This window comes from Pristiophorus japonicus, chromosome 8, assembly GCF_044704955.1.
Source record: "Pristiophorus japonicus isolate sPriJap1 chromosome 8, sPriJap1.hap1, whole genome shotgun sequence".
In the NCBI taxonomy this organism is placed as follows: domain Eukaryota; kingdom Metazoa; phylum Chordata; class Chondrichthyes; family Pristiophoridae; genus Pristiophorus; species Pristiophorus japonicus.
In genome coordinates this window covers 223,782,843-223,806,442 of record NC_091984.1, presented here as the reverse complement: position 1 = coordinate 223,806,442, position 23,600 = coordinate 223,782,843, and the positions used below count along the sequence as shown (strand labels likewise).

The following is a 23,600-nucleotide window of genomic DNA, read 5'->3' as shown; positions in this document are numbered from 1 at the left end:
CAGGCCCTGGGGATTTATCGGCCTTCAATCCCATCAATTTCCCCAACATAATTTCCCGACTAATAAAGATTTCCCTCAGTTCCTCCTCCTTACTAGACCCTCTGACCCCTTTTATATCCGGAAGGTTGATTGTGTCCTCCTTAGTGAATACTGAACCAAAGTACTTGTTCAATTGGTCTGCCATTTCTTTGTTCCCCGTTATGACTTCCCCTGATTCTGACTGCAGGGGACCTACTTTTGTCTTTACTAACCTTTTTCTCTTTACATACCTATAGAAACTTTTGCAATCCGCCTTAATGTTCCCTGCAATCATCTTCTCGTACTCCATTTTCCCTGCCCTAATCAAACCCTTTGTCCTCCTCTGCTGAGTTCTAAATTTCTCCCAGTCCCCAGGTTCGCTGCTATTTCTGGCCAATTTGTATGCCACTTCCTTGGCTTTAATACTATCCCTGATTTCCCTTGATAGCCACGGTTGAGCCACCTTCCGTTTTTTATTTTTACGCCAGACAGGAATGTACAATTGTTGTAATTCATCCATGCGGTCTCTAAATATCTGCCATTGTCCATCCACAGTCAACCCCTTAAGTATCATTAGCCAATCTATCTTAGCCAATTCATGCCTCATACCTTCAAAGTTACCCTTCTTTAAGTTCTGGACCATGGTCTCTGAATTAACTGTTTCATTCTCCATCCTAATGCAGAATTCCACCATATTATGGTCACTCTTCCCCAAGGGGCCTCGCACAATGAGATTGCTAATTAATCCTCTCTCATTACACAACACCCAGTCTAAGATGGCCTCCCCCCTAGTTGGTTCCTCGACATATTGGTCTAGAAAACCATCCCTTATGCACTCCAGGAAATCCTCCTCCACCGTATTGCTTCCAGTTTGGCTAGCCCAATCTATGTGCATATTAAAGTCACCCATTATAACTGCTGCACCTTTATTGCATGCACTCCTAATTTCTTGTTTGATGCCCTCCCCAACATCACTACTACTGTTTGGAGGTCTGTACACAACTCCCACTAATGATTTTTGCCCTTTAGTGTTCTGCAGCTCTACCCATATAGATTCCACATCATCCAAGCTAATGTCTTTCCTAACTATTGCATTAATCTCCTCTTTAACCAGCAATGCTACCTCACCTCCTTTTCCTTTTATTCTATCCTTCCTGAATGTTGAATACCCCTGGATGTTGAGTTCCCAGCCCTGATCATCCTGGAGCCACGTCTCCGTAATCCCAATCACATCATATTTGTTAACATCTATTTGCACAGTTAATTCATCCACCTTATTGCGGATACTCCTTGCATTAAGACACACAGCCTTCAGGCTTGCTTTTTTAACACCCTTTGTCCTTTTAGAATTTTGCTGTACAGTGGCCCTTTTTGTTCTTTGCCTTGGGTTTCTCTGCCCTCCACTTTTCCTCATCTCCTTTCTGTCTTTGGCTTTTGCCTCATTTTTGTCTCCCTCTGTCTCCCTGTATAGGTTCCCATCCCCCTGCAATATTAGTTTAACTTCTCCCCAACAGCACTAGCAAACACTCCCCCTAAGACATTGGTTCCGGTCCTGCCCAGGTGCAGACCCGTCCGGTTTGTACTGGTCCCACCTCCCCCAGAACCGGTTCCAATGCCCCAAGAATTTGAATCCCTCCCTGCTGCACTACTGCTCAAGCCATGTATTCATCTGCGCTATCCTGCGATTCCTACTCTGACTAGCACGTGGCACTGGTAGCAATCCCGAGATTACTACTTTTGAGGTCCTACTTTTTAATTTAGCTCCTAGCTCCTTAAATTCTTTTCGTAGGACCTCATCCCTTTTTTTTACCTATGTCGTTGGTACCAATGTGCACCACGACAACTGGCTGTTCTCCCTCCCATTTCAGAATGTCCTGCACCCGCTCCGAGACATCCTTGACCCTTGCACCAGGGAGGCAACATACCATCCTGGAGTCTCGGTTGCGTCCGCAGAAACGCCTATCTATTCCCCTATCTATCTCTATCTATCTATAGTAAAATTGAAGTCAACGGGGAATCATAGAATTATAGAAATTTACAGCATGGAAGGAGGCCATTTTGGCCCATCGTGTCCATGCTGGCCAACAAAGAGCTTTCCAGCCTAATCTCACTTTCCAGCTATTGGTCTATAGCCTGTAGGTTACGGCACAGTGCATATCCAAGTACTTTTTAAATGTGTTGAGGGTTTCTGCCTCTACCACCCTTTCAAGCAGTGAGCTCCAGACCCCCAGTGAAGAAATTTCCCCTCAAATCCCCTCTAAACTTCCTACCAATTACTTTAAATCTATACCCCTTGGTTGTTGACCTCTCTGCTAAGGGAAATGGGTCCTTTCTACCCACTCTATCTCGGCCCCTTATAATTTTATACACCTCAATGAGGCCTCCCTTCAGCCCCCTCTGTTCCAAAGAAAATAAACCCAGCCTATCCAATCTTTCCTCATAGCTAAAATTCTCCAGTCCAGGCAACATCCTCGTAAATCTCCTCTGTACCCTCTCTTTCCTGTAATGTGGTGACCAGAACTAATCTAGCTGTGGCCTAACTAATGTTTTATGCAGTTCAAGCATAACTCCCTGCTTTTGTATTCTATGCCTCGGCTAATAAAGGCAAGTATTCTGTATGCCTTCTTAACCACGTTATCTACCTGGCTTGCTACTTTCAGGGATCTGTGGACATGCACTCCAAGATCCCTTTGTTCCTCTACACTTCTTACTGTTCTACCATTTAATGTGTATGTCCTTGCCTTGTTAGCCCTCCCCAAATGCATTACCTCGCACTTCTCTGGATTGAATTCCATTTGCCAGTGTTCCGCTCACCTAACCAGTCCCTTGCTATCTTCCTGCAGTCTACAACTTTCTTCTTCATTATCAACCACACAGCCAATTTTAGTATCATCTGCAAACTTCTTAATCATACCCACCCTACATTCATCTAAATCATTGATATATACCACAAAAAGCAAGGGACATAGTGCTGAGTGAGCCCTGTGAAACCGCACTGGAAACCACCTTCCTCTCTCAAAAACACCCATCAACCATTACCCTTTGCTTCCTGCCTCTGAGCCAATTTTGGATTCAACTTGCCACTTTGCCCTGGATCCCATACTTTTGTGAACAGACTGCCAAGTGGGACCTTATCAAAAGCCTTGCTAAAATCCATATACACTACATCAAATGCATTACCCTCATCGACCCTCCTTGTTACCACCTCAAAAAATTCAATCAAATTAGTCAGACACGACCTTCCCTTAACAAAAATCCATGCTGACTGTCTTTGATTAATGTGTCTTTCTAACTGAAGATTTAAGCCGTCCCTCAGAATCTTTTCCAATAATTTTCCCATCACCACGGTTAGGCTGACTGGCCTGTAATTACTCAGTCTATCGCTTTCTCCCTTATTAAACAGCTTTCAACGTTGGCAGTCCTCCAGCACCAAACCTGTAGCCAGAGAGGATTGGAAAATGATGGTCAGAGCCTCTGCTATTTCCTCTTTTGCTTGTCTTAACAGCCTGGGATACATTTCATCCGGGTCTGGGGTTGTATTCACTTTCAAAGCTGCTAAACCCCTTAATACTTCCCCTCTCAATATGTTTATTTCATCTAATATTTCACACTATTCATTAAGGATCATACCCAGGTCTTCTGCACACAGATTACCTTTATGGTCTCTACTAAGTGCATCCGGGAGGGCGTTGAGCACTTCGAGTCTCAACGCCGAGAGCGTGAAGAGGTCAAGCGAAGGCAGTGGAAGGAGCGTGTGGCAAACCAGTCCCACTCACCCCTTCCCTTGGCGACTGTCTGCCCCACCTGTGACCGAGTCTGTGGCTCTCGTATTGGACTGTTCAGCCACCAAAGATCTCACTTCAGGAGTGGAAGCAAGTCTTCCTCGATTTTGAGGGACTGCCTATGATGATGATGATGATGGTGGTCTCTAATCGGCCCTACTATTTCTTTAGTTATCCTCTTGCTCTTATTTATAAAACATTTTTGGGTTTTCTTTGATTTTGCGTGCCAAACTTTTTTCATGCTCTCTCCTTGCTTTGTTAATTTCCTTTGGTAATTGCACCCCTGCACTTTCTATACTAGAGTTTCTGCAGTATTGAGCCCTCGCTGTCTGTCATAAGCCTCCCTTTTTTTCTTTATCCTACCCTGTATGTCCCTTGACATCGAGGGGGCTATAGATTTGTCAGTCCCATCCTTTTTCTTTAGGGAACATACTTGCTCTGAACCCTCAGTATCTCCTCCTTGAATGTCTCCTACTGACACTGATTTACCTTCAAGTAGCTGTTTCCAGTCCACTTTAGCTAAATCCCATCTCAGCTTAGCAAAATTGAGAATTTTTATTCCTGGTCTATCTTTGTCCTTTTCCATAACTACCCTAAATTTAACTGAATTATGATCACTCGCACCAAAATGCTCTCCCACTGATGCCCCTTCCACCTGCTCAGCTTCATTCCTTAAAACAAACTATTTCTTGCTTCTCTTTCCCCTTTGTTGGCATCCATTTTCTTTCTGCTTTCTTCTTCCCTTCAGTGCTAGCCATTTTTCCTCCCCTTTTCCTACATTGCCATTTATTTCTGTCCTTCCCTTTCCCCTACACTTCCATGCTTTTTCTGCTACATTGTTGTCCTTTCCCATCTCCCCTCAGCACCACTTCTACCTGAGTGCTGTTGCTGACAAAAGCAACTCCAGCTGCTACATACTGTAGCCAAGGATTACTGTTGTTAAAAGAATTCTAACCCATAGTATGCAAAGTTGGAATCATTTCCATTAGCAATATGACTGGAGTAGAAACAGCACTGAAGAGAGAGGGACCCATTCTGTGCTGCATTTTTTCAACAAATGCTGACGTAGGGACTGGACTCCAAAACACTCTCTTGAATATGTGAAATGCTGATGTGGCATGTATGCAAATCCAGCTTGGTACCCCTATCCTCCCTTAATGATGGATGGGCAACCCAAGATAAACTACATAGAAGCAATCTCTACCTGTGCCCTATCCTCCAGTAGCTCCTCTCTGAAAGGTAACTACAGACTTCTTGCAAAGTGCATTTGCCTTAATGTTGCAATTGTCAACATTCACTGGTGTTGCATCTGCTTCGTGTCAATTATTGGCTCTCTACCTACAGTGGAATTGAAGCTCAAATGGCTTCCTGCACAAATGGTTGTCTGATTGAGGGTGAGAACCTGAGTCATGCTCCCCATTTCTCTCCCTGCCCCCACCCACCCTTGCACCCCCTTATAGGGACAAGTAACGGAGAAGGTGAATGAGGGCAGTGATGTTGACGTGTATACTGACTTTCAAAAGGCGTTTGATAAAGTACCATGTAATAGACTTGTTAACAAATTGGAAGCCCATGAGATTAAAAGGGCATTGGAAGCTTGAAAACAAAATTGGCTAAGGGGCAGAAAGCAGAGAGTAGCAGTGAATGGCTGCTTTTCAGACCAGAGGGCAGTATACAGTGGTGTTCTCCAGGGGTCGCTATTAGGACCATTGCTGTTTTTGATGTATATTATTGACCTGTACTTGGATAACAAGCGCATAATTTCAAAGTTTGCAGATAACACAAAACTCGGAAATGTAGTAAACAGTGAGGAGGATGGTAGCAGACTTCAGGAGGACAGACAGACTGATAAAATAGGCAAACACATGGGAGATCAGTTTAATACAGAGAAGTGTGAAGTGACGCATTTTGGAAGAAAAAGAAAATGGAGGCAATACAAACTAAATTCTACAATTTTAAAAGCAGTATAGGTACAAAGAAACCTGGAGGTTTACATGCACACACATTTTGAAGGTGGCAGGACAAATTGATATGGCTGTTAAAGAAGCATACGGGATCCTTGATTTTATAAGTAGAGGCATAGAGTACAAAATCAAGGAAGTTATGCTAAACCTTTATAAATCTTATAGGCCTCAGCTGCAGCATTGTGTCCAATTCTGGATATCGCACTTCAGGAAGGATTTCAAATCCTTGAAGAGGATACAGAAGCGATGTGCTAAAATGGCACCATTGACAATGGACTTGTTATGTGGAGAGACTAGAGCAGCTGGCATTTTTCTCCTTAGAATAGAGATGATTAAGGGGAGATTTAATAGTGGTGGTCAAAATTATGAGGGGTTTTAATAGAGTAAATAGGGAGAAACTGTTTCCGCTGGGAGGATGATTGTTAACCAGAGGACAAAGATTTATGGTAATTGGCAAAAGAACCAAAGGGGAAATGAGAATTTTTTCCATGTAGAGAATTGTTACGATCTGGAATGCACTGCCTGAAAGGGTAGTGGAAGCAGATTTAAAGTATCTTTGATAAGGGAATTGGATAAATACTTTAAGTGGAAAGGATTGCGGCAATGGAGAAAGGGTAGGGCTGTCGGACTAATTGGATAGCTCTGGCACAGACACGGTGGGCCGAAATGCCTCAGTCTGTCTCGATGATTCTATGACAAGTTAGATCTCCTTACTCAATTAACCCAGGCAGTTGACCAGCAGATGTACCCATGAGGGAGCGAGGAAACGGTGATGATCTGCCTGAGGACAATCTGATCGTCCAAATTTACAGAGGTGTTTAACATGTTGGCCGATTGAAGCCTCAGCATACTTGCTGCAGGTGTCCTTGACCTCAGAGTAGATTCCTTCCTCCAGATGTCTCCCAGACTACAACATTCCTACTTTCTTGTGAACTACTGCAGTCTTTTAAAAATGTCCAATGTTGGTGAACCATTAGTCTTACCATAGGCAAATGATGCATAGGATACAAGAACAAGTTAATAAAGTTTGCATAAACTTAACCCAAGTGCTGGTCCCTGTTGATTCCAGAACAATATATATGCGAATACACTCATGTGCAAAGTGTGAGGTTTCCCAGAAATAAAGTTTATTTTTTGTGCCACCCTGCACAGTAGCAATCTGGGCCCTATTTGGATGGTTGAACAATTAGCAGGTGAGGGTAGGAGTAACAATCTGTAACTATATAGTTTTGAAAATGTTATTGCATATGTACAATAGAGAGGGAAAAAAATGACAAAACAATTTCAGTGATAGCAAACTGAAATTTTGCAGTGATGATTGACAGATTGGGAATACAAGGAGCAAAAGCATGTCTTTGTAAAGCAGCCAATCAGAGTATACACTTGCTCACAATATTTGTTTTGTATTTTCAAATCAAGCTGATGCTCAGCCCCTAATTGTCATACCATTGGTTAATATTTGGCATAATAGAACAAGAGTTATGGAGCGAGGTTAAGTGCGTTCAGTGTAAATGAGCAAGCACATAGCTGATAATCTGTCGGACCATTTTGAATTCATATTAATTTTGAAAATGTTGAAGGTGAATTTGCAGACCCTCCAAACATCCCTTATGAATCTCAATTTTAAAATTACTGGGTTATAGCATTAGACTAACATATTTGTTATCAGAATACATTCTCAGAATGGAATGAGCATACAGGATCCATCAGGATCTCTTGTATAGTACCTGTAGCCCAACCACAGTTCTCTCCAAGTTCTATCCCAATAAGGGCATCTAACCTACAGGTTTCCATTCTGAACTCACCAACTATGACTGCAGACTTATAGGTGCACTCAGTCAACAAATGTACTCAAGAATCTACTCAGGTTAGCATTGCATGCTACTTGGGCAGGTTTTGTTTATCAGAAAGTCACGCAATTACAGGCAGTGACAGACCACAATCTCCCTTATCTTCAGTCACTGCCCCTCATCAAAGGTTTTAAGCAGCATCTTGAAGGAGGAAAGAGAGGCGGAGAGGTTTAGGGAGGGAGTTCCAGGGCTGAGGGCCCAGGCAGCTGAAGGTACAGCCACCAATGGTTGAACAGTTATAATCAGGGATGCTCAAGAGGGCAGAATTTGAGGAGCACAGACATCTCGTGGAGTTGTGAGGCTGAAAACGATTAGAGATAGGGAGGGGTGAGGCCATGGAGGGATTTGTAAACAAGGATGAAAATTTTGAAATCGAGGCGTTGCTTAACTGGAAACCAATGTAGGTCAGCAAACACGGGTGATGATTGATCGGGACTTTGTGAGAGTTAGGACACGGGCTGCTGAGTTTTGGATGACCAAGTTTACGTAGGGTAGAATGTGGGAGGCCAGCCAGGAGTGCGTTGGAGTAGTCAAGTCTAGATGTAACAAAGGCATGGATGAGGGTTTCAGTAACAGATGATCTGGGGCAGGCAATGTTATGGAGATGGAAATAGGTGATTTTAGTTATGGCGCAGATATGTGGCCGGAAGCTCAGTTCAGGGTCAAATATGACGCCTAGGTTGCGAACAGTCTGGTTATGCCTCAGATAGACCGTGGCTAGGGAACGCGGTTTGTGGCAGGGACCAAAAACGATGGCTTCGGTCTTCCCAATATTTAATTGGAGAACATTTCTGCTCATTCAGTACTGGATGTCGGACAAGCAATCTGACAATTTAGAGACCATGGGGTGGTCGAGAGAAGTGGTAGTGAGGTAGAGCTTGGTGTCGTCAGCGTACATGTGGAAACTGACTCCGTGTTTTTGGATGATATCGCTAAGGGGAAGCATATAGATGAGAAATAGGAGGGGGCCAAGGATAGATCCTTGGGCGACACCAGAGGTAACGATGCAGGAGTGGGAAGAGACGCCATTGCAGATGATTTTCTGGCTATGATTAAATAGATAAGAATGAAACCAGGCGAATGCAGCGTCACCTAGCTGGACGATGGAGAGGCGTTGGAGGAGGATAGAGTGGTCAACCGTGTCAAAAGTTGCGGACAATGCGAGGAGGAATAGTTTACCTTTGTCACAGTCACAAAAGATATCATTAGTGACTTTGATGAGAGCCGTTTTGGTACTGTGGCAGAAGCAGAAACCAGATTGAAGGGATTCAAACATGGAGTTCCAGGAAAGATGGGCACGGATTTTGAAGGCGACAACACGTTCAAGGACTTTATAGAGGAAAGGGAGGTTGAAGATGGGGCGGTAGGTTGAAGATGGGGCGGTAGCTAGCAAGCACAGTGGGGTCAAGGGTTGTTTTTTTTAGGAGAGGGGGACAGTACCTGAGGAGAGAGAACCATTAACAATGTCGGCTAAGATGGGAGCCAGAAAAAGGAAGTTGGGTGGTCAGTTTAGTGGGAATAGAGTTAAGGGAGCAGGAAGTGGGTCTCATGGACATGATGAGCGTGGAGAGGTCAAGAGGGGAGATCAGAGTGAAACTGGAGAAAGACTCCAGTTTAGGGCTAGGGCAGGGAGGAACCACAGAGGACGTTTAGCCTGATGGGCTAGGGGAAGGAAGGGAACTGGCAGAAGCAGATGATTAGATGGTCTCAATCTTTGAGACAAAGAAATCCATGAGCTCCTCACACTTGTTGGAGGTGACTGTGATGGAGACAGGGGAAAGGAGTTTGAGAAGATGGTTGGCAGTAGAGAATATTAGCCGATGGTTATCTTTGCATTCCAGAATGATCCTGGAATAGTGAGCAGTTTTTGCAGACGAGTAGGACCCGATGATGTGATCCAGCCAGATCTGGCGGTGAATGGCTAAACCAGTTGTCCGCCACATCCATTCAAGTCTACGCCCTTTGACTTGAGGGAGCGAAGATGAGGGCCATACCGGGGGAATGGCCAGGGTGAGAGAGAGTAATGGTTTTAATAGGGACTGTGGCATCAAAGTTGGTGGTGAGGGTGTGGTTGAGTAGATCAGTGGCTGCAGAAATGTCATGGTGAAAGGAGGACCAAAGTCTGGATAGATATTTTCCTACTAGATATTTGTGCAGTTTTTTTTTTTAAGTAAGTAATCCTGATGCAGATAATATTTGAAGGAAAGTGATCATTTGTGATGAGTGTTAATTCTAGTTGACATAAACAAAAAATAGGTAAAACAATTGTTCAAGGAGATTCTGAACCTTTTGTGCAATTACCTTATTGACATTTACACCTAAGAATCTTCATGGGCCAATTTTACAGCTTTTTGTCACCAAATACAAGCTTATTGTTGGAGATTGGGCAGTGACTACCTCTTGGCCATTTACAACCAATGTTGAATTATTCTACACACTATATAGTGACTGATTAATAGTGCTACTGAGATAAAGGGTATGTTTCAAATTATATTTCAACTCCCACTGGAATAATTTTTGCCAGTAAATGATTCTGGGACTCTTGTATTAACTTGGAGTAGGGCCAACTCTTGGGGTTTAATTTCCTCCCAGTTAAAAATCTAGTTTGCTTCAGATATGGTGCGGATGTTGAAAATGTATTCACTTTACACAGTTAATGGCCCATTGACTGCTTGGAATGAACCCAAAATGAAAGAGTAATGAATGCAACAAATATGTTTTTACAGCATTTTATCATAAAGCAGATTTCCAAAGGGCAGTGATTTTGGATTTTCTATTTATTTTATTTCACCAGTTTGCTTGCCTGACAGGGTAGTTATTGTAACACCAATTTAATTTTATTTTTGAGCTGTATTTTTTTCATGTGTAAAATTGCATCAAAGTGACATTTTTTGTGTTCATTATGATTCTTGTTGATTTATTGCTGGAGTTAAGAGCATGTTCTCATTGTGGCGTAGACTAGAAGCAATGTTAAGCATCCATGAAATTGCCCTGATAATGTGTCTTTAACACAGCTGCAGAAAACCTCCATATTTGTACCAGGTGACATTACTATTCTCCTTATCACATTCATCCCGAATTTTTAACCCTCTCTAATCTAGTGTTTTTTCACCCAACCCTCCTATGGCCATATATTCATTCCGTGTTGAAAAGGGCAGCAAATCACATGCTCCCAAACCTCTGGTGATAGTGCTTTATTACTGATCTGTTCCTGAGAATGTGGGAGCAACATGGTTAACTGATTATTTATTCCCCCACCTCCACCTCATCCCACTCCGTGTTATATTTTTCATCTCATCCAAAGGGATTAACTCTTTACTGGTGTATGATTCCATGAGTGCCAGTTGCCCTACAGTAATTAGCCTAAGTGGTCATTATTCATGCCAAGCCCAATCCTGTTCTCAACTAACATGCATTAATTTGATTTTTAAATATTTATCCATCCTTTACAGGGGTATACTACACATCTATTTAAAAACTCATTGTGGTATGGCTAGATGCTCCTCTGAGATTGCAAATTGGGATACCTTGAAGTGCTTGATTGTTACATGGGTGCCTACTGTTGAAATATGACAGCTGATATCCTTTATATTGAGAGGGAGTCAGACTCATTCGAAAGCCCCTAGCTTGAGGGCTTGGAATTAGCAGTTGGTAACAAGTAAGCCTTGTATGTGGCATTAAACTTGTATCTAGAACAGTTTTGTTCAATAGAAATGGCTGACCAGTCACAAGTGTAGCTACAGTGTTGCTGTTTTAGCTAATTTTAGTAGAAAATGCCTAGCATGTACACTCAATACAGGTAAATATACTTCATTTGTATTTTTGCCTACCAAGAACCTACCATCTTTCAGTGTGAAACCTTGCAGTCTTTTTCTTAATCAAAGTTTGGAATTCTGGCAAGCATTTATCAGAAACGTCAATGTTAGTGCAGCTTCTCATCTTAGGCAGCCCCTCGGAGTCGAGGATGACTTGCTTCCACACACAAAATGAGTTCGAGTGACGAGTCTGATAAGGGACCTACAGTCTCTGTCACAGGTGGGGAACATAGTGGTTGAAGGGACGCTGGTTGAAGGGACAGGTGGGTGGGGTGCTAGGGTTGTTATGCGCTCCTTCTGCTGTTTGCGCTTGGCCTCTGCTTGCTCCCAGCGAAGAGACTTGCGATGTTCAGCACCTTCCCAGATGCTTCTCCATTTTGAGCGGTCTTGGGCCAGGGATCCCAGGTGTTGGTGGGGATGTTGCGCTTTTTCAAGGAGGCTTTGAGGGTGTCCTTGAAGCGTTTCCTCTGTCCACCTGGGGCTTGCTTGTTGTGTCGGAGCTCCGAATAGAATACTTGTTTTGGGAGTTTCGTATCGGGCATGCAGAGGATGTGGCCCATCCATCGGAGCTGATTGAGCGTGGTCAATGCTTCGATGCTGGGGATGTTGGCCTGAGCGAGAACACGGACGTTGGTGTGCCAACTTTGACTTCTTCAAGATGATTGCTGAGAATGTTGACTTGCACATCCAAGTTAAGCTTAACTTGGTACATACTTTGACGACAACTCTCAAATCTCTATATTTGCCCTCCAAGAGGGCATTTTACTACATTTTCAGTACAGTCGGTCTCATTTGTTCACGTTACAGCATCAGCAAATCCATTTTCAATCCATGTCTGTCTATAGAGAGCAGTTCCACTAGTTTCTGCGAGTTCCTGATGTTTCATGAACTGAAAAGCCAGATTGAAACTGTCAAAATCAGCAAACCATTTCCCAAATTTTTCCAGCAAATTCCAAAGCAAAACCAAATCATGGTTAGCTACATAGTGCAGCAAATTTGGAAAGTGAGTAAAATCTTGGGTCTTCCATTTGCTGTGATCAGTTTCAGCTTTGCCTGAAATTTCGTCAAATAGCACACAAGGTCATAAACTTATTTCCTTTTCCCTTCGTTTCAAGTTCAGTTCAATTAAGTATTTATTGATATTGGTGAAAAAAACGGCCCAGAAATTGCGGTTGGAGGATTCTCGCAGACAGATGCCTCCGACCGCAAAAACTTCTACGAAAGTACCTGATGATCCCAGAGGTTCGGAGACTTGTGGTCCTGGAGCTCTATGCGAAGGCCTTCATAGAGACTCACGTATCCCAGCAGCGTATGGGTTTCGTATGCATCACTGGGATCTCCCTACTCTGATGTTCCCTGTCAGAGTAGGGAGATCCCCATTCATACTTCATATACGGAACTACCATAAGTATGAATGGGAATATCCCCGAAAACACAAACACTGAAAATAACAAAATAAATACCACATATTTCAAATGATTAACAATAACTTTTATTTATATAGCGCCTTTAACGTAGTAAAATGTCTCAAGGCGCTTCACAGCAGTGTTACAAGACAAAATAGATACATTTGACACCGAGCCACAAAAGAAGAATTTAAGGCAGGTGACCAAAAGCTTGTTTAAAGAGGTAGGTTTTAAGGAGTGTCTTAAAGGAGGAAAGAGAGGCAGAATGGTTTAGGGAGGGAGTTCAAGCTTGGGGCCCAAATAACTAAAGGCACGGCCAGACATCTTGTGGGGTTGTGAGGCTGAAATAGATTAGAGATAGGGAGGGGCAAGGTCATGGAATGATTTGTAAAGAAAGATGAGAATTTTGAAATCGAGGTGTTATTTAACCAGGAGCCAGTATAGGTCAGAAAGCGCAGGGGTGATGGGTGTTCGTGACTTGGTGCAAGTTAGTACATAGACAAAAATTGAAATTGAATTAATTATTTAAAACAAAAGATTAATTTTTGGAAAAATAAATTTACATATTTTAAAGGGTCTAAAAAAACTTGCCGAACAGGATTTTAAATGTTTAAATTATTTTTAATGTATTTTTCTATACTTTAAAAGTCTTATGCTGATAAAAGCAGACCTTACACCTTATAAATTCTTGACAGATCAAGTTCCGGGTTTAGGCGCACCTCGTATCTACCCGTGGAGAGCACAAATTTAGGCCCAACCAGTTTGCCTTTCTCGTCAAGAAAGCCTCTGGTTGCAGCAGATTGACACACCTTTCCAATATTTGCTCGGCGGCAGACAGTGCACATTCGTGAAACGCATGATTTCCGAATAAGGGGCGTTAGTCTCTTTCTATTTGATCTTATTGAATGGCAGAGCAGGCTCGAGGGACCAAATGGCCTACTCCTGCTCCTATTTCTTATGTTATGTTTTCAGCAGCTCAATAAACTGCCGATGATTTAGTACATTGGGTCGGAATTTTTTTTTTCCAGTTTCCATCGTATCGTTCAACAAATCATGAGTTCCATCTTAGTGCAAAAGTTCTCTTAGTGAATTCTACAGTGAATGCGTATGACGTATGGGTGAAGGCTGGGAATGTTTTGGGGTGGGAGTTGGAAGTCTTTGTGATTGAGTTATCAGATCTATATTCATTTTTCACAACTATAACTGAAGAAATTGAAAAACAAGCAATGACTAGTTTAAAACACCAACTCTGGCGGTATGCTATCTTTTTTTTTTAATTATCTGTGTAAGACAGGAAAATTCCAGTTGCCAAGGAACCAGTAATGAATTACAGAGAATAGTGTAATGAGAGATGATTAGAAAATTTTAATCAGTTGAAGTTGTGCCTTTCTCTGTCTCCCACATGCATCATCTTTCTTCTGTCATGAATTCCCTCATACAGGTTGGACCTCTCTTATCCGGCACCTTCGGGACCTGGCCTGTGCCTGGTAAGGGATTTTGCCGGACATGGGGAGGTTGCGTTAAATTGGATGGTACAGGTACTGAGGAAGGGGATATCGGGGCTGGGAGTGCGGCAGAGAGATTGTTGGGAGAGGGGAGGGGGGTGGGGGACGGTGGATCGCGGGAGTCAGCAGCAAGGAAGGACTTCAATTTGTTCATGTCAGAGCGGCCGGGAATGGTGCCGGATAAGGGAGTCCAGGATAAGGGTGGTTCAACCTGTATAACTAAAGGCCTGAATTCGCACTACCCACGAGCGTGTACAAAGTGCGCACACGCCCGTGTGGCCCCCGTAAGTTCCGGGATTAGGTATGCGAAGCGCATGCGGCTAAATCCAGAACTTGTGATCTGTCAAGAATTCTCTTGATAGATCCACCACATCCGAAACTAAAGGGCCTCCACGGGCAGAGTGTTGGGCTATTTTCCCAACGAATGTCCTTCAAATTTTTACGACTGATAAAAGCAGGCTTATGGCCTGCATTCAGAAAAATACATTTTTTAAAATAATTTAAATATTTAAAATCCTGTTAAATAATGTAACTCTGTGGTGATCTGTACAGAGGTCTTAAATGGAGTGGAGTTAAACAGAGTGCTTTATTCGTGAATTCGGAGAAGAGGGTGGAGATTAAAATCAATTGTATTAAAAAAATGTAAACATAGGTAAGTGATATTTCACTAGCTGCTGGACTAGTCAGTTTGGTCACTTCTCTCTCTTCTTGGGCATTGGTTTAAATTAAGAGCTGGGATCATAAACTAAACATTCAAAACTTCAAATCTTAAATAATTGAATACATTAGAGATGGCAGGGCAGGTGGTGTGTTTCTGCTGTTGCATGGGGGAGCTGGGGGCCACCATTGAGGTCCATGGCGACCACGTCTGCAGCAAGTGTCTGCAGCTCGAAGAACTTCGGTTCCGCATTGATGGGCTGGAATCTGAGCTGCAGGCACTACGATACATCAGGGAGGGGGAGAGTTACCTGGATGCCACAATCCAGGAGCTAGTCACACTAATTAGATTAATTAATTCAAATTCGATCTGTGGTCAGGGACAAGAGGATGTGACTGAGTGAGGAAGGTATGGGAACTCAGGATGTAGTGATGGAGGCGCCTCTGCCCTTGCTCTTGTCCAACAGGTTCGAGGCTCTTGCTATCTGCGTGGGCGAGAGCAAGGACTGCAGGGAGGATGAGCAACCTGACCACAGCACCGTGGTACAGGGGGCCATTCAAGTGGGGGGCGTAAAAAGAAACAATGTAGTGGTAGGGGACTATCATTAGGGGTATAAATACTGTTCTCTGCAGCCGAGAGCGTGAGTCCCGAAGGCTGTGTTGCCTACCTGGTACTAGGGTTAAGGACATCTCCTGGGCTGGAGAGGAACTTGGAGTGGTAGGGGAAAGATCCAGTTGCCATGGTCCACGTGGGTACCAATGACATAAGTAGGACAAACGAAGAGTTTCTGCTGAGGGATTATGAGCAGCTAGGGGCCAAATTAAAAAGCAGAACCACAAAGGTACTGATCTCTGGATTACTACCTGAGTCATGAGCAAATTTGCATAGGGTAAATAAGATCAGAGCGTTAAACACGTGGCTCAGACTGGTGTGGGAGAAATGGGTTTTGGTTCGTGGACACTGGCACCAGTACTGGGGTAAAAGGGATCTGTTCCATTGGGATTTTCTTCTTTGAGGATTGTAAATCTGTTGAATTCTCTCTCCCAGAGAGCTGTGGAGGCTGGGTCATTGAATATATTTAAGGCGGAGAATTGAACGATAGGGGAATAAAAGGTAATGGGGAGCGGGCAGGGAAGTGGAGGTGAGTCCATGATCAGATCAGCCATGATCTTATTAAATGGCGGAGCAGGCCCGAGGGGCCAAATGGCCTACTGCTCCTATTTCTTGCGTTCTTATGTAAGTTTCTTTTTAGACCTTTAAAATATGTAAATTTATTTATCAAAAAATTATTTCTGTTTTAAATAATTAAATTCCATTTTTACGAATTTGAAATATGTGAGGGTTTTATGTACAGAACTTTCATAAGTATGAAGGGGATTCCCCCTACTCTGATGAAACCCATACCCTCTTGGGATACGCGGGCCTCTACGAAAGCCTTCGTGTAGAGGCCCAGGACCGCAAGTCACTGAACCTCTGGGACCACCAGGTACTTTTGTAGAAATTTATGCGATTGGTGGCATCTGCCCACTGGAAGCCTCCACCGTAAATTCTGGGCCCGTGTAGCCAAGAAAACCTAAATCGGCATCTAATTTTTTTCTGTCACACGACCTTGTGGATAAAAGCTATCCAAATGTCCTAGCTTATAAAGGTACTGCACAGTGTAGCACTAAGTCATACAAACCAGAACGTCCCATGCTTATTTCCTATTCTGTTTTGAGTCTGCTGATGTGGCATTTGGGGGCTACAATTTACCTCGCCACCAATAAGATAAGGGGAAAAAATCAGTCAGGTTCCTGTTCTTGTTTGCTATCCAGTGACTCCTGCTGAGAAGTTTGTGTAGACATCAGATAAGGACAAGATTGAGTATTATGCCCTCTCTTGTCAAATACCCTACTGCCATTGACCCCCTAAGTTCTCACATGCAGAATGGTTGCTTGAGCAAGGTATTTGAAGGTTGCTGGCACGATCAAGTGTCAGCACATTCAGAAGAGCAAGGGAGAAAACTGAATATGGCAGAGAAAATTATTATAAATAATAAAATAATGGCCCAGAATTTTCAGTCAGGTTGGCAGCATTCTTTTAAAGTTTGTCCATCTTTTTTTCAGGTTAGCTTTTTCTCCATGTGGGAACAACAATATTTGTTTTGCTCGCTAACATTTTATAAAAGTTAGAATTTTAAGAGCTTACTCACTTCCTTGTTCGCTGTTGGTGAGAATTCTGCGTTTTGTTTGGTTGCTGAGACAGCTTGTTGACGTCACAGCAGTTTGCACAAGGGGATCGACAGTAAGCTCCATTGATTTGAATTAAATGTCGGAAAACCTTAAGTACTCAACACAGGGATCGCGAGATCCTTGTGCGAAGTGTACTTTTTGGTTCGCCACTGACCGCAAATTCCGGGAAGAATTTTTAAATAGTGAGCATAAGTGAGTTCATCAATTAACTGATTTGGAGGAGCCACGGAACCTGATGGTATGAGCAAGCTGATTTAACAGAATAATTAACACAAAGGATCATGTTGATTCAATTCTCTCCTCCATGGAAACTCCACTAAGCCACTTTCCTAATGAAATCACTCCCAAAGATTTTTTCAAATAGATGGGTAAAATACTAAGTTTATTATTTTTCTTTGATAGCTTTGCTTAACCAATCTTAATAATGATGGAAACACAAATATTCTTAAGGAAAGGATTGTTAGCTTTAAAATGTTATCATAGGTATTGTATGTTTCATTTTGGGGGTGTGCATGATTCTTGGCCAATACCAGTTTCTGTGAATGTACTCCACTGTAAGCATCAGTTACTGAGACTACAATCTTTAAAGCAAAACAATTTATTGCAAATTGTTTGGAATTTTAATTTAAGGACAAATATAAACATATATTAGCAAAAATTAGTTAGTGCGTTTTGGATAACTGTATTGCTAGATTGCATTTTCTCTGACTTTTTAAACTGCTGGCATGATAACATTGTAGGCTTTCAAAAGAAGGTGTATCAAACTCTCTTAATATATAACTTTATGACTAATAATACTATGCCATCTATTCCATCCATCCTGGCTTCTCCCATGGGAATTTGATATTTTGCCGTATAATTGCCATTTCTTAGTTGGCAGGTGACCTGCTACCAAGCTCCTCCTTGTGCCACTCTTAAGATAGCCATTGAGTTGTGTAAGCACAGCAGGATGACTTGATTGCCGAGTTTTCCCTTTCCTTGATAATTTTTGAAATTAGGAACTCTCCATGTTAGGAGGATACTGCACCGCCAGCATGCTATAATCACCTTTTAAAACTGGGTCGTCTTTATCTTTCAAACCCCATTAACATCAATGGGTGTCAAAAGGGAGGCATCAAAAATGTGTGCTTCAACATTTTTCCTTTATTCTAATTTGTGTATTATACTTTGTTTCAGGTGAGACGGTCACATCCACACGTTCTCCAAGGTATCCTAGTCCAGCCGAACTGGATGCTTATGCCCAGAAGGTGGCTAACAGTCCACTAACAATCAAGATCTTTCCTACAAATATCAGGGTTCCTCAGCATAAGCACCTTAACAGGACTGTAAATGGCTATGACACAACGGGGCAACGCTACAGCCCATACCCTATACACTCTGGAGGATATCAGGGTCTTTTAGCTATTGTGAAGGTACACAGCAAAAGTGTGGTGAAAAATACAGAAGGCAAGAGGACACGGATGTCCCCAGCACAAGTCGGAAATGGCAACATTGGACCCTACCCGGTGCCAAGCACTTTAGCGCAGAGTCAATCGTGTACTGGGCAAATAAGTTACCACAGCAGCCAGAAATCTTTGGAGGGGCCTGTTCCACCTAATGTGACTGTTGCCACATCTGTTATTCCAATGGGAGGACGAAGCCTAGCTCTCCAGCAGTCAAATCTCCCCTCTATTCAAAGTATCATCTACCAGATCAACCAGCAATGCCAAGCTCAGGCATCACAACAGGTTTCAGCTGCTGTCTGTCAGGGTGCTATTGTCACCAATCCAAGCCCGGCCACTGTGGCCAGCCGCAATACAGTCAATGGTTTTACCAGCATGGTTAATGGAAGTGTGGTGTATGCTGGAACTGTTGTACCTGAATGCCGTGGAGGAGCAGAGTTGGCAGCTGCTTCAAGTTTAGCCTCTGCAGCAGGACCTAAACCTGGGGCCTACCCAGATGGAATGGATTATTTACTATGGCAACAGAAACAACAGATCCGTATGTACTCGGGCAGTGGTGGTGGGGGAGTAATAAGTAAATCACCAGAGGTTTGTGGTATCCCACGACCGTACACCTTGGCACCTACTATTGAGAAAGTCCCTTCATCTCCCTTGAACTGTGTGGGCATGCACTGCAATTTTTCAACAGGGCAGTATTTGGCTGCCCCTTGGAACAGCGTGCTGGTGACACCAGACAGCGACTGTTATAACCCGCAGGACCTCACAAACGGCCACCGCGACCTTGTTGTTCACCCTTCGGATGGGCTCACCAGTGTCTCCAGTAGAACGCTATGTAATACCTCTATCCTCAGCAGTAGTCTGCAGTCACTGGAGTATTTGATTAATGACATTCACCCTCCCTGCATTAAAGAGCAAATGTTGGGTAAAGGATACGAGACTGTGTCAGTACCTCGATTGTTGGACCACCAAAATGCTCACATTCGACTACCCGTTTACAGATAGAGAGAACTGCTGTTTGGAAAAGATAGGATGATGGTGTTAAATCTGTTAAAGATATACACAGAAGCCTCCAGCCTCAATACAGCAGTCAAAGGCAAATGAAGTGGAGTGTTTAAAATGCCCTAGGGATTACAAGATGCTGGAATGAGTTTGGGTTGGACAAAAGTATAGAATCTACTGGTGTTAATGATGAAAGATGGCAATTAAAAAAAAAATTTTTTTTTTTTAATTACAATAAAATGGGGATTGGGGATTAATATTGGACTTCAGAGGGCAAAACGCTATCGGAAATGTGCAGAAAGCTTTGCCATATGTGCTGATGGGTCTGCATGCAGAAAAATTAAAAAATTCCAATCCTGCGCTGAATTCTGTGAACATGTAGTCCTGGGATCCTCACCATTGCCGCTTCGTCATTGTCATCTTCATCTTTGCCGTGGTTTTAAAAAAAAATGAGCTACTGCCTAAATCCTAGTGGAGAGTTGTTATTGCACTGTGTTGGAATAAAGATAAAAGTGGGGACAGTCCAGAATATTATAAAAGAAAGTAACTTGGAAAACTTGAACCTAATTCTTTAATTCTTGTTTGATTTTTAAATTTATGTTGGCTGCTAAAAATGAAATAACTTTTTTCCTTTAAGTTTAGAAAAAGGTTAAAGTAATTTCACTTGAGGAAATTGCTACTTTTAACATTTTTGTAATAAAATATACTGTATACCCACATTTGTGCTAAAATAGCATAGCAAGCTGTGAGAAGGTGCAAGGGTTGATGGTATTGATAAATGCACTCAAAAGAATACTCTACACATTATTGCTGTTCTTTTCATAGGACTAAAAAACCCATTAGGTGTAATTGAGTTTGTAAGAGCACATTCCTACAAAAGCAGATTGTCTATATACTGGCCATTTTTTAACCTTTTAAGTGAAATAAAGGCTTGTTCAGCAAGGCAGGACATCGAGATTGAGTGCTGCTGTAGTGAAAAGCAAACACTAGTATCTGATGGCAACTGTAAAATTATAGTGGGCCATGCAAAATAGCTGCAAGTAGCCAAGCTGGCAGCCATATCAAACCTACATTATTATTCATTGTAGACACCATTATAATACCACTATGGACCACTAGATAGTGTTTTATCTTTTTTCTCCCACTTTCTCTCTCTTTCCCTCCCCGCCCCAATCCACTATAAAATAACATGTGCTGCTTCTGGTCCTTGCCAACATTATTCTTCAGTTAGCCACTAAGTGCTGCATGACCAGGGTTTGCGGTGACTCAAGGCCATTGATCTTTTTTTTTAAGTGTAGCCTACCTCCCCACCCTCTTTGGAGAATCAGCTAGCCACCACTCAGCAGCTACCTTATGATGACATTTCAACTTTAATTATTTGACTTTGGTGATCAAATGACCATTATTAAAAGTTCTTATTTCCAAACTGACGATTTTCAATTTTATAATAACTGCACTTGTCAAAAACAGGTTTGATAACTTAGTCAAATTCACCTTGACAGATTGTATTTTAATCACCTTTTCCTTTCCCTAAAAGCTGAGGCACTGTAAAAAGCTGTAGCTTGCAATCTCAGTAAAGATCCCAATTTATTGCCTGAAAGTGTGTACACTTTTTTTAACTGTTCAACATCCTCTATGATGTTTTTAGGTCACCTCTGCTATTGCATAGTCTTTTATTTACTGTACCATTTAATGCCTGGCAAAATTACTTTGTACTAGAGAAGCTTTAATTTTAATTCGTTGTTGATAGTACAGGGTTAACATTCCTGTAACTGACAATTTTTGCAAAAACAAAGGCATATATAAAACAGGATCTTGCCATAAGAGGAATTTCAACCCCATACAGTCTCAAATTATCTGGTGTCCAGATTAAGGCTATATATGAAGTGTAATTAATTATCATACTTCAGATTTAATTTGGTGTTGAGCACCAGGCAAAGATTCCATTCCAGTTTTCTATTTCTCTCTTCTCTGCCCCCTCCACGCCAAGAGTTACCTACTTTTTTTCTTCTTGTCAACATCTTCACACTATTGTGTTGCATTCTTTAACCCAGTGAATGAGGACCAGTAGGCCGCATATTTATCCACATCTGTTTTGTTAGTGTCTCATAATAGACCAATGGGAAGGACAAATCAGAGAGGAAGAGTTGAATGGTTGTATATTTTCTTTCCAATCTCTTTTCCTCTTTTTCTCCTCCCTCCCCCACCCCCCCGCTCTCCCAACTCCAAATCCTTGTGGATTGGAATATCAACTTTTGGTTGCTTGATTCAATCAGAATATCCACTGCCTTAGTCATGTTTGGTTGCTGCTATCTCACAGCTTGTTGAAAGAAAGAAAAATAAAAAAACTGGAAATAGCAGGTATAATCAACATCTGTAAAAAGATAATTCCAGTTTCAGTATAAACATTTCATCACAACAGTTCTGACAAAGGGTCTATACCCGGAACATTATCATTTCTGTTTTTTATTACAGATACTGATGGACCTACTGATTATTTCCAGAATTTCTGTTTTATATAGCAGCATCCAAAATATCTGTCATGTTTCACGATGAGATTTACATCATACCTTTGATGTGTTCTTTATTTATACATGTGGAGTCGTGGCCTTAAAAGGTTCACCCTTGTAATGTGATTAATGTAATTCCTTGGATTCCCTCTGTTATATACTGTGTTATTGCATTGTAGAAACCACACCAAAATGTTGATCTTGTATCCATTAATCTTCCCTTTTTATAATTTTGGGAAAGAAATAACAGTAAACTTTGTAATAACCTACAAATACTCCCCAGGCTTGCGAGCTAGTGCTCTCTCTAACAGCCTTACTAGGAACTGATGAAATTCAGCCACCCAAGTTAAGAGCACTTCAATGTTGAATTCACAGTCTAGAAGCCAGGTACTCAACTTGGGTGTGTTTATTTGAATTGACTTGCACATAAATTTGCTAAACAATTCATACAGGAGCACATGCAGCAAATATTTCCAATGCTTTCAGAAAGTACGAGGTTTTAAGGTCCATTTGTCCTAGTTGTGTTTTGTGATACTGATTGTGTTAATTTTATTTTGTTAGCTGCTTTAAATATCTGTATATTCACTAATTCTGTTTTATCCACTGTGCACACATGATTGTGTATCTAGCCTTTATTTGGGATGGGGGTGGTGGGGGTGTGGGGGGAGGGGGGAGGAGAAAGAAAAAATAGAAACGGCAAAATATATTTATCTCAAATTGCACAATGGGAGTAATTGTACAGAGACAAAAAGGAATGTGACACCAGGAACGTTTATTTTCTGGCTTGAGGAAAGATTGAGGGTACATTAAAGCATTTTTAGGCATTGAACCAATTGATTTTCACACGAATAGTAATAGTATGCAGGTATACATGGTGGTACACACTGTGGGTGTGATTTAATTGTGATCATTTGTTACCAGGTAGTGAAAATCCAAATCTGTTATAACAATTGAACTCTGCTGTTACAAAACATTGTAATAGTTTTTTTTTGTTACATTGAATAGATTTTGGAATTGAAGACCGGGTTAATCTCGCCATGTAAAGAGACTAGATGGGATTATACCTGTACACACTGCTCTTTCACCTCTGGGACCTGGGTCTGATTTCAGCTGCATTATGGGGTAAAAGTCTCCTCACTCTACTGGTCATCAGGGCTCTGTATGAAATCATTTTGGGACATAATCTAATTTCTCGTGGGCACAAGCCCACAGTGCAAAATATTCTGGAATTTAGATGGTTGCGTGGAAAAGAAAACGCTCCTCTGAACCTTGGGTTTGGAGCAGAATAAATGAAGCTTCACTCTGCATCTATGTCTGATCTGGGAGAGCATGATGCTAACCATGGATGTAAAAGTTGAAGAACACACCCACTTCTTAATATTCACATCCTCACCTCAATAAAATTTTACACGGATGAGTC

At 42.0% G+C, this 23,600-nt stretch overlaps 1 protein-coding gene across 1 annotated transcript in view; it reads left to right on the top strand.

The window, feature by feature from the left end:
* fam222aa (family with sequence similarity 222 member Aa) overlaps positions 1–20,273 on the top strand; it is a 52,288-nt gene extending 32,015 nt beyond the window's left edge. The window contains exon 2 of the mRNA XM_070888344.1: positions 18,406–20,273. Coding sequence (XP_070744445.1) covers positions 18,406–19,673 — 1,268 coding nt within the window. The 3' untranslated portion in view covers positions 19,674–20,273. The remainder of the gene's footprint in view (positions 1–18,405) is intronic.
* Positions 20,274–23,600: the final 3,327 nt, after the last annotated feature.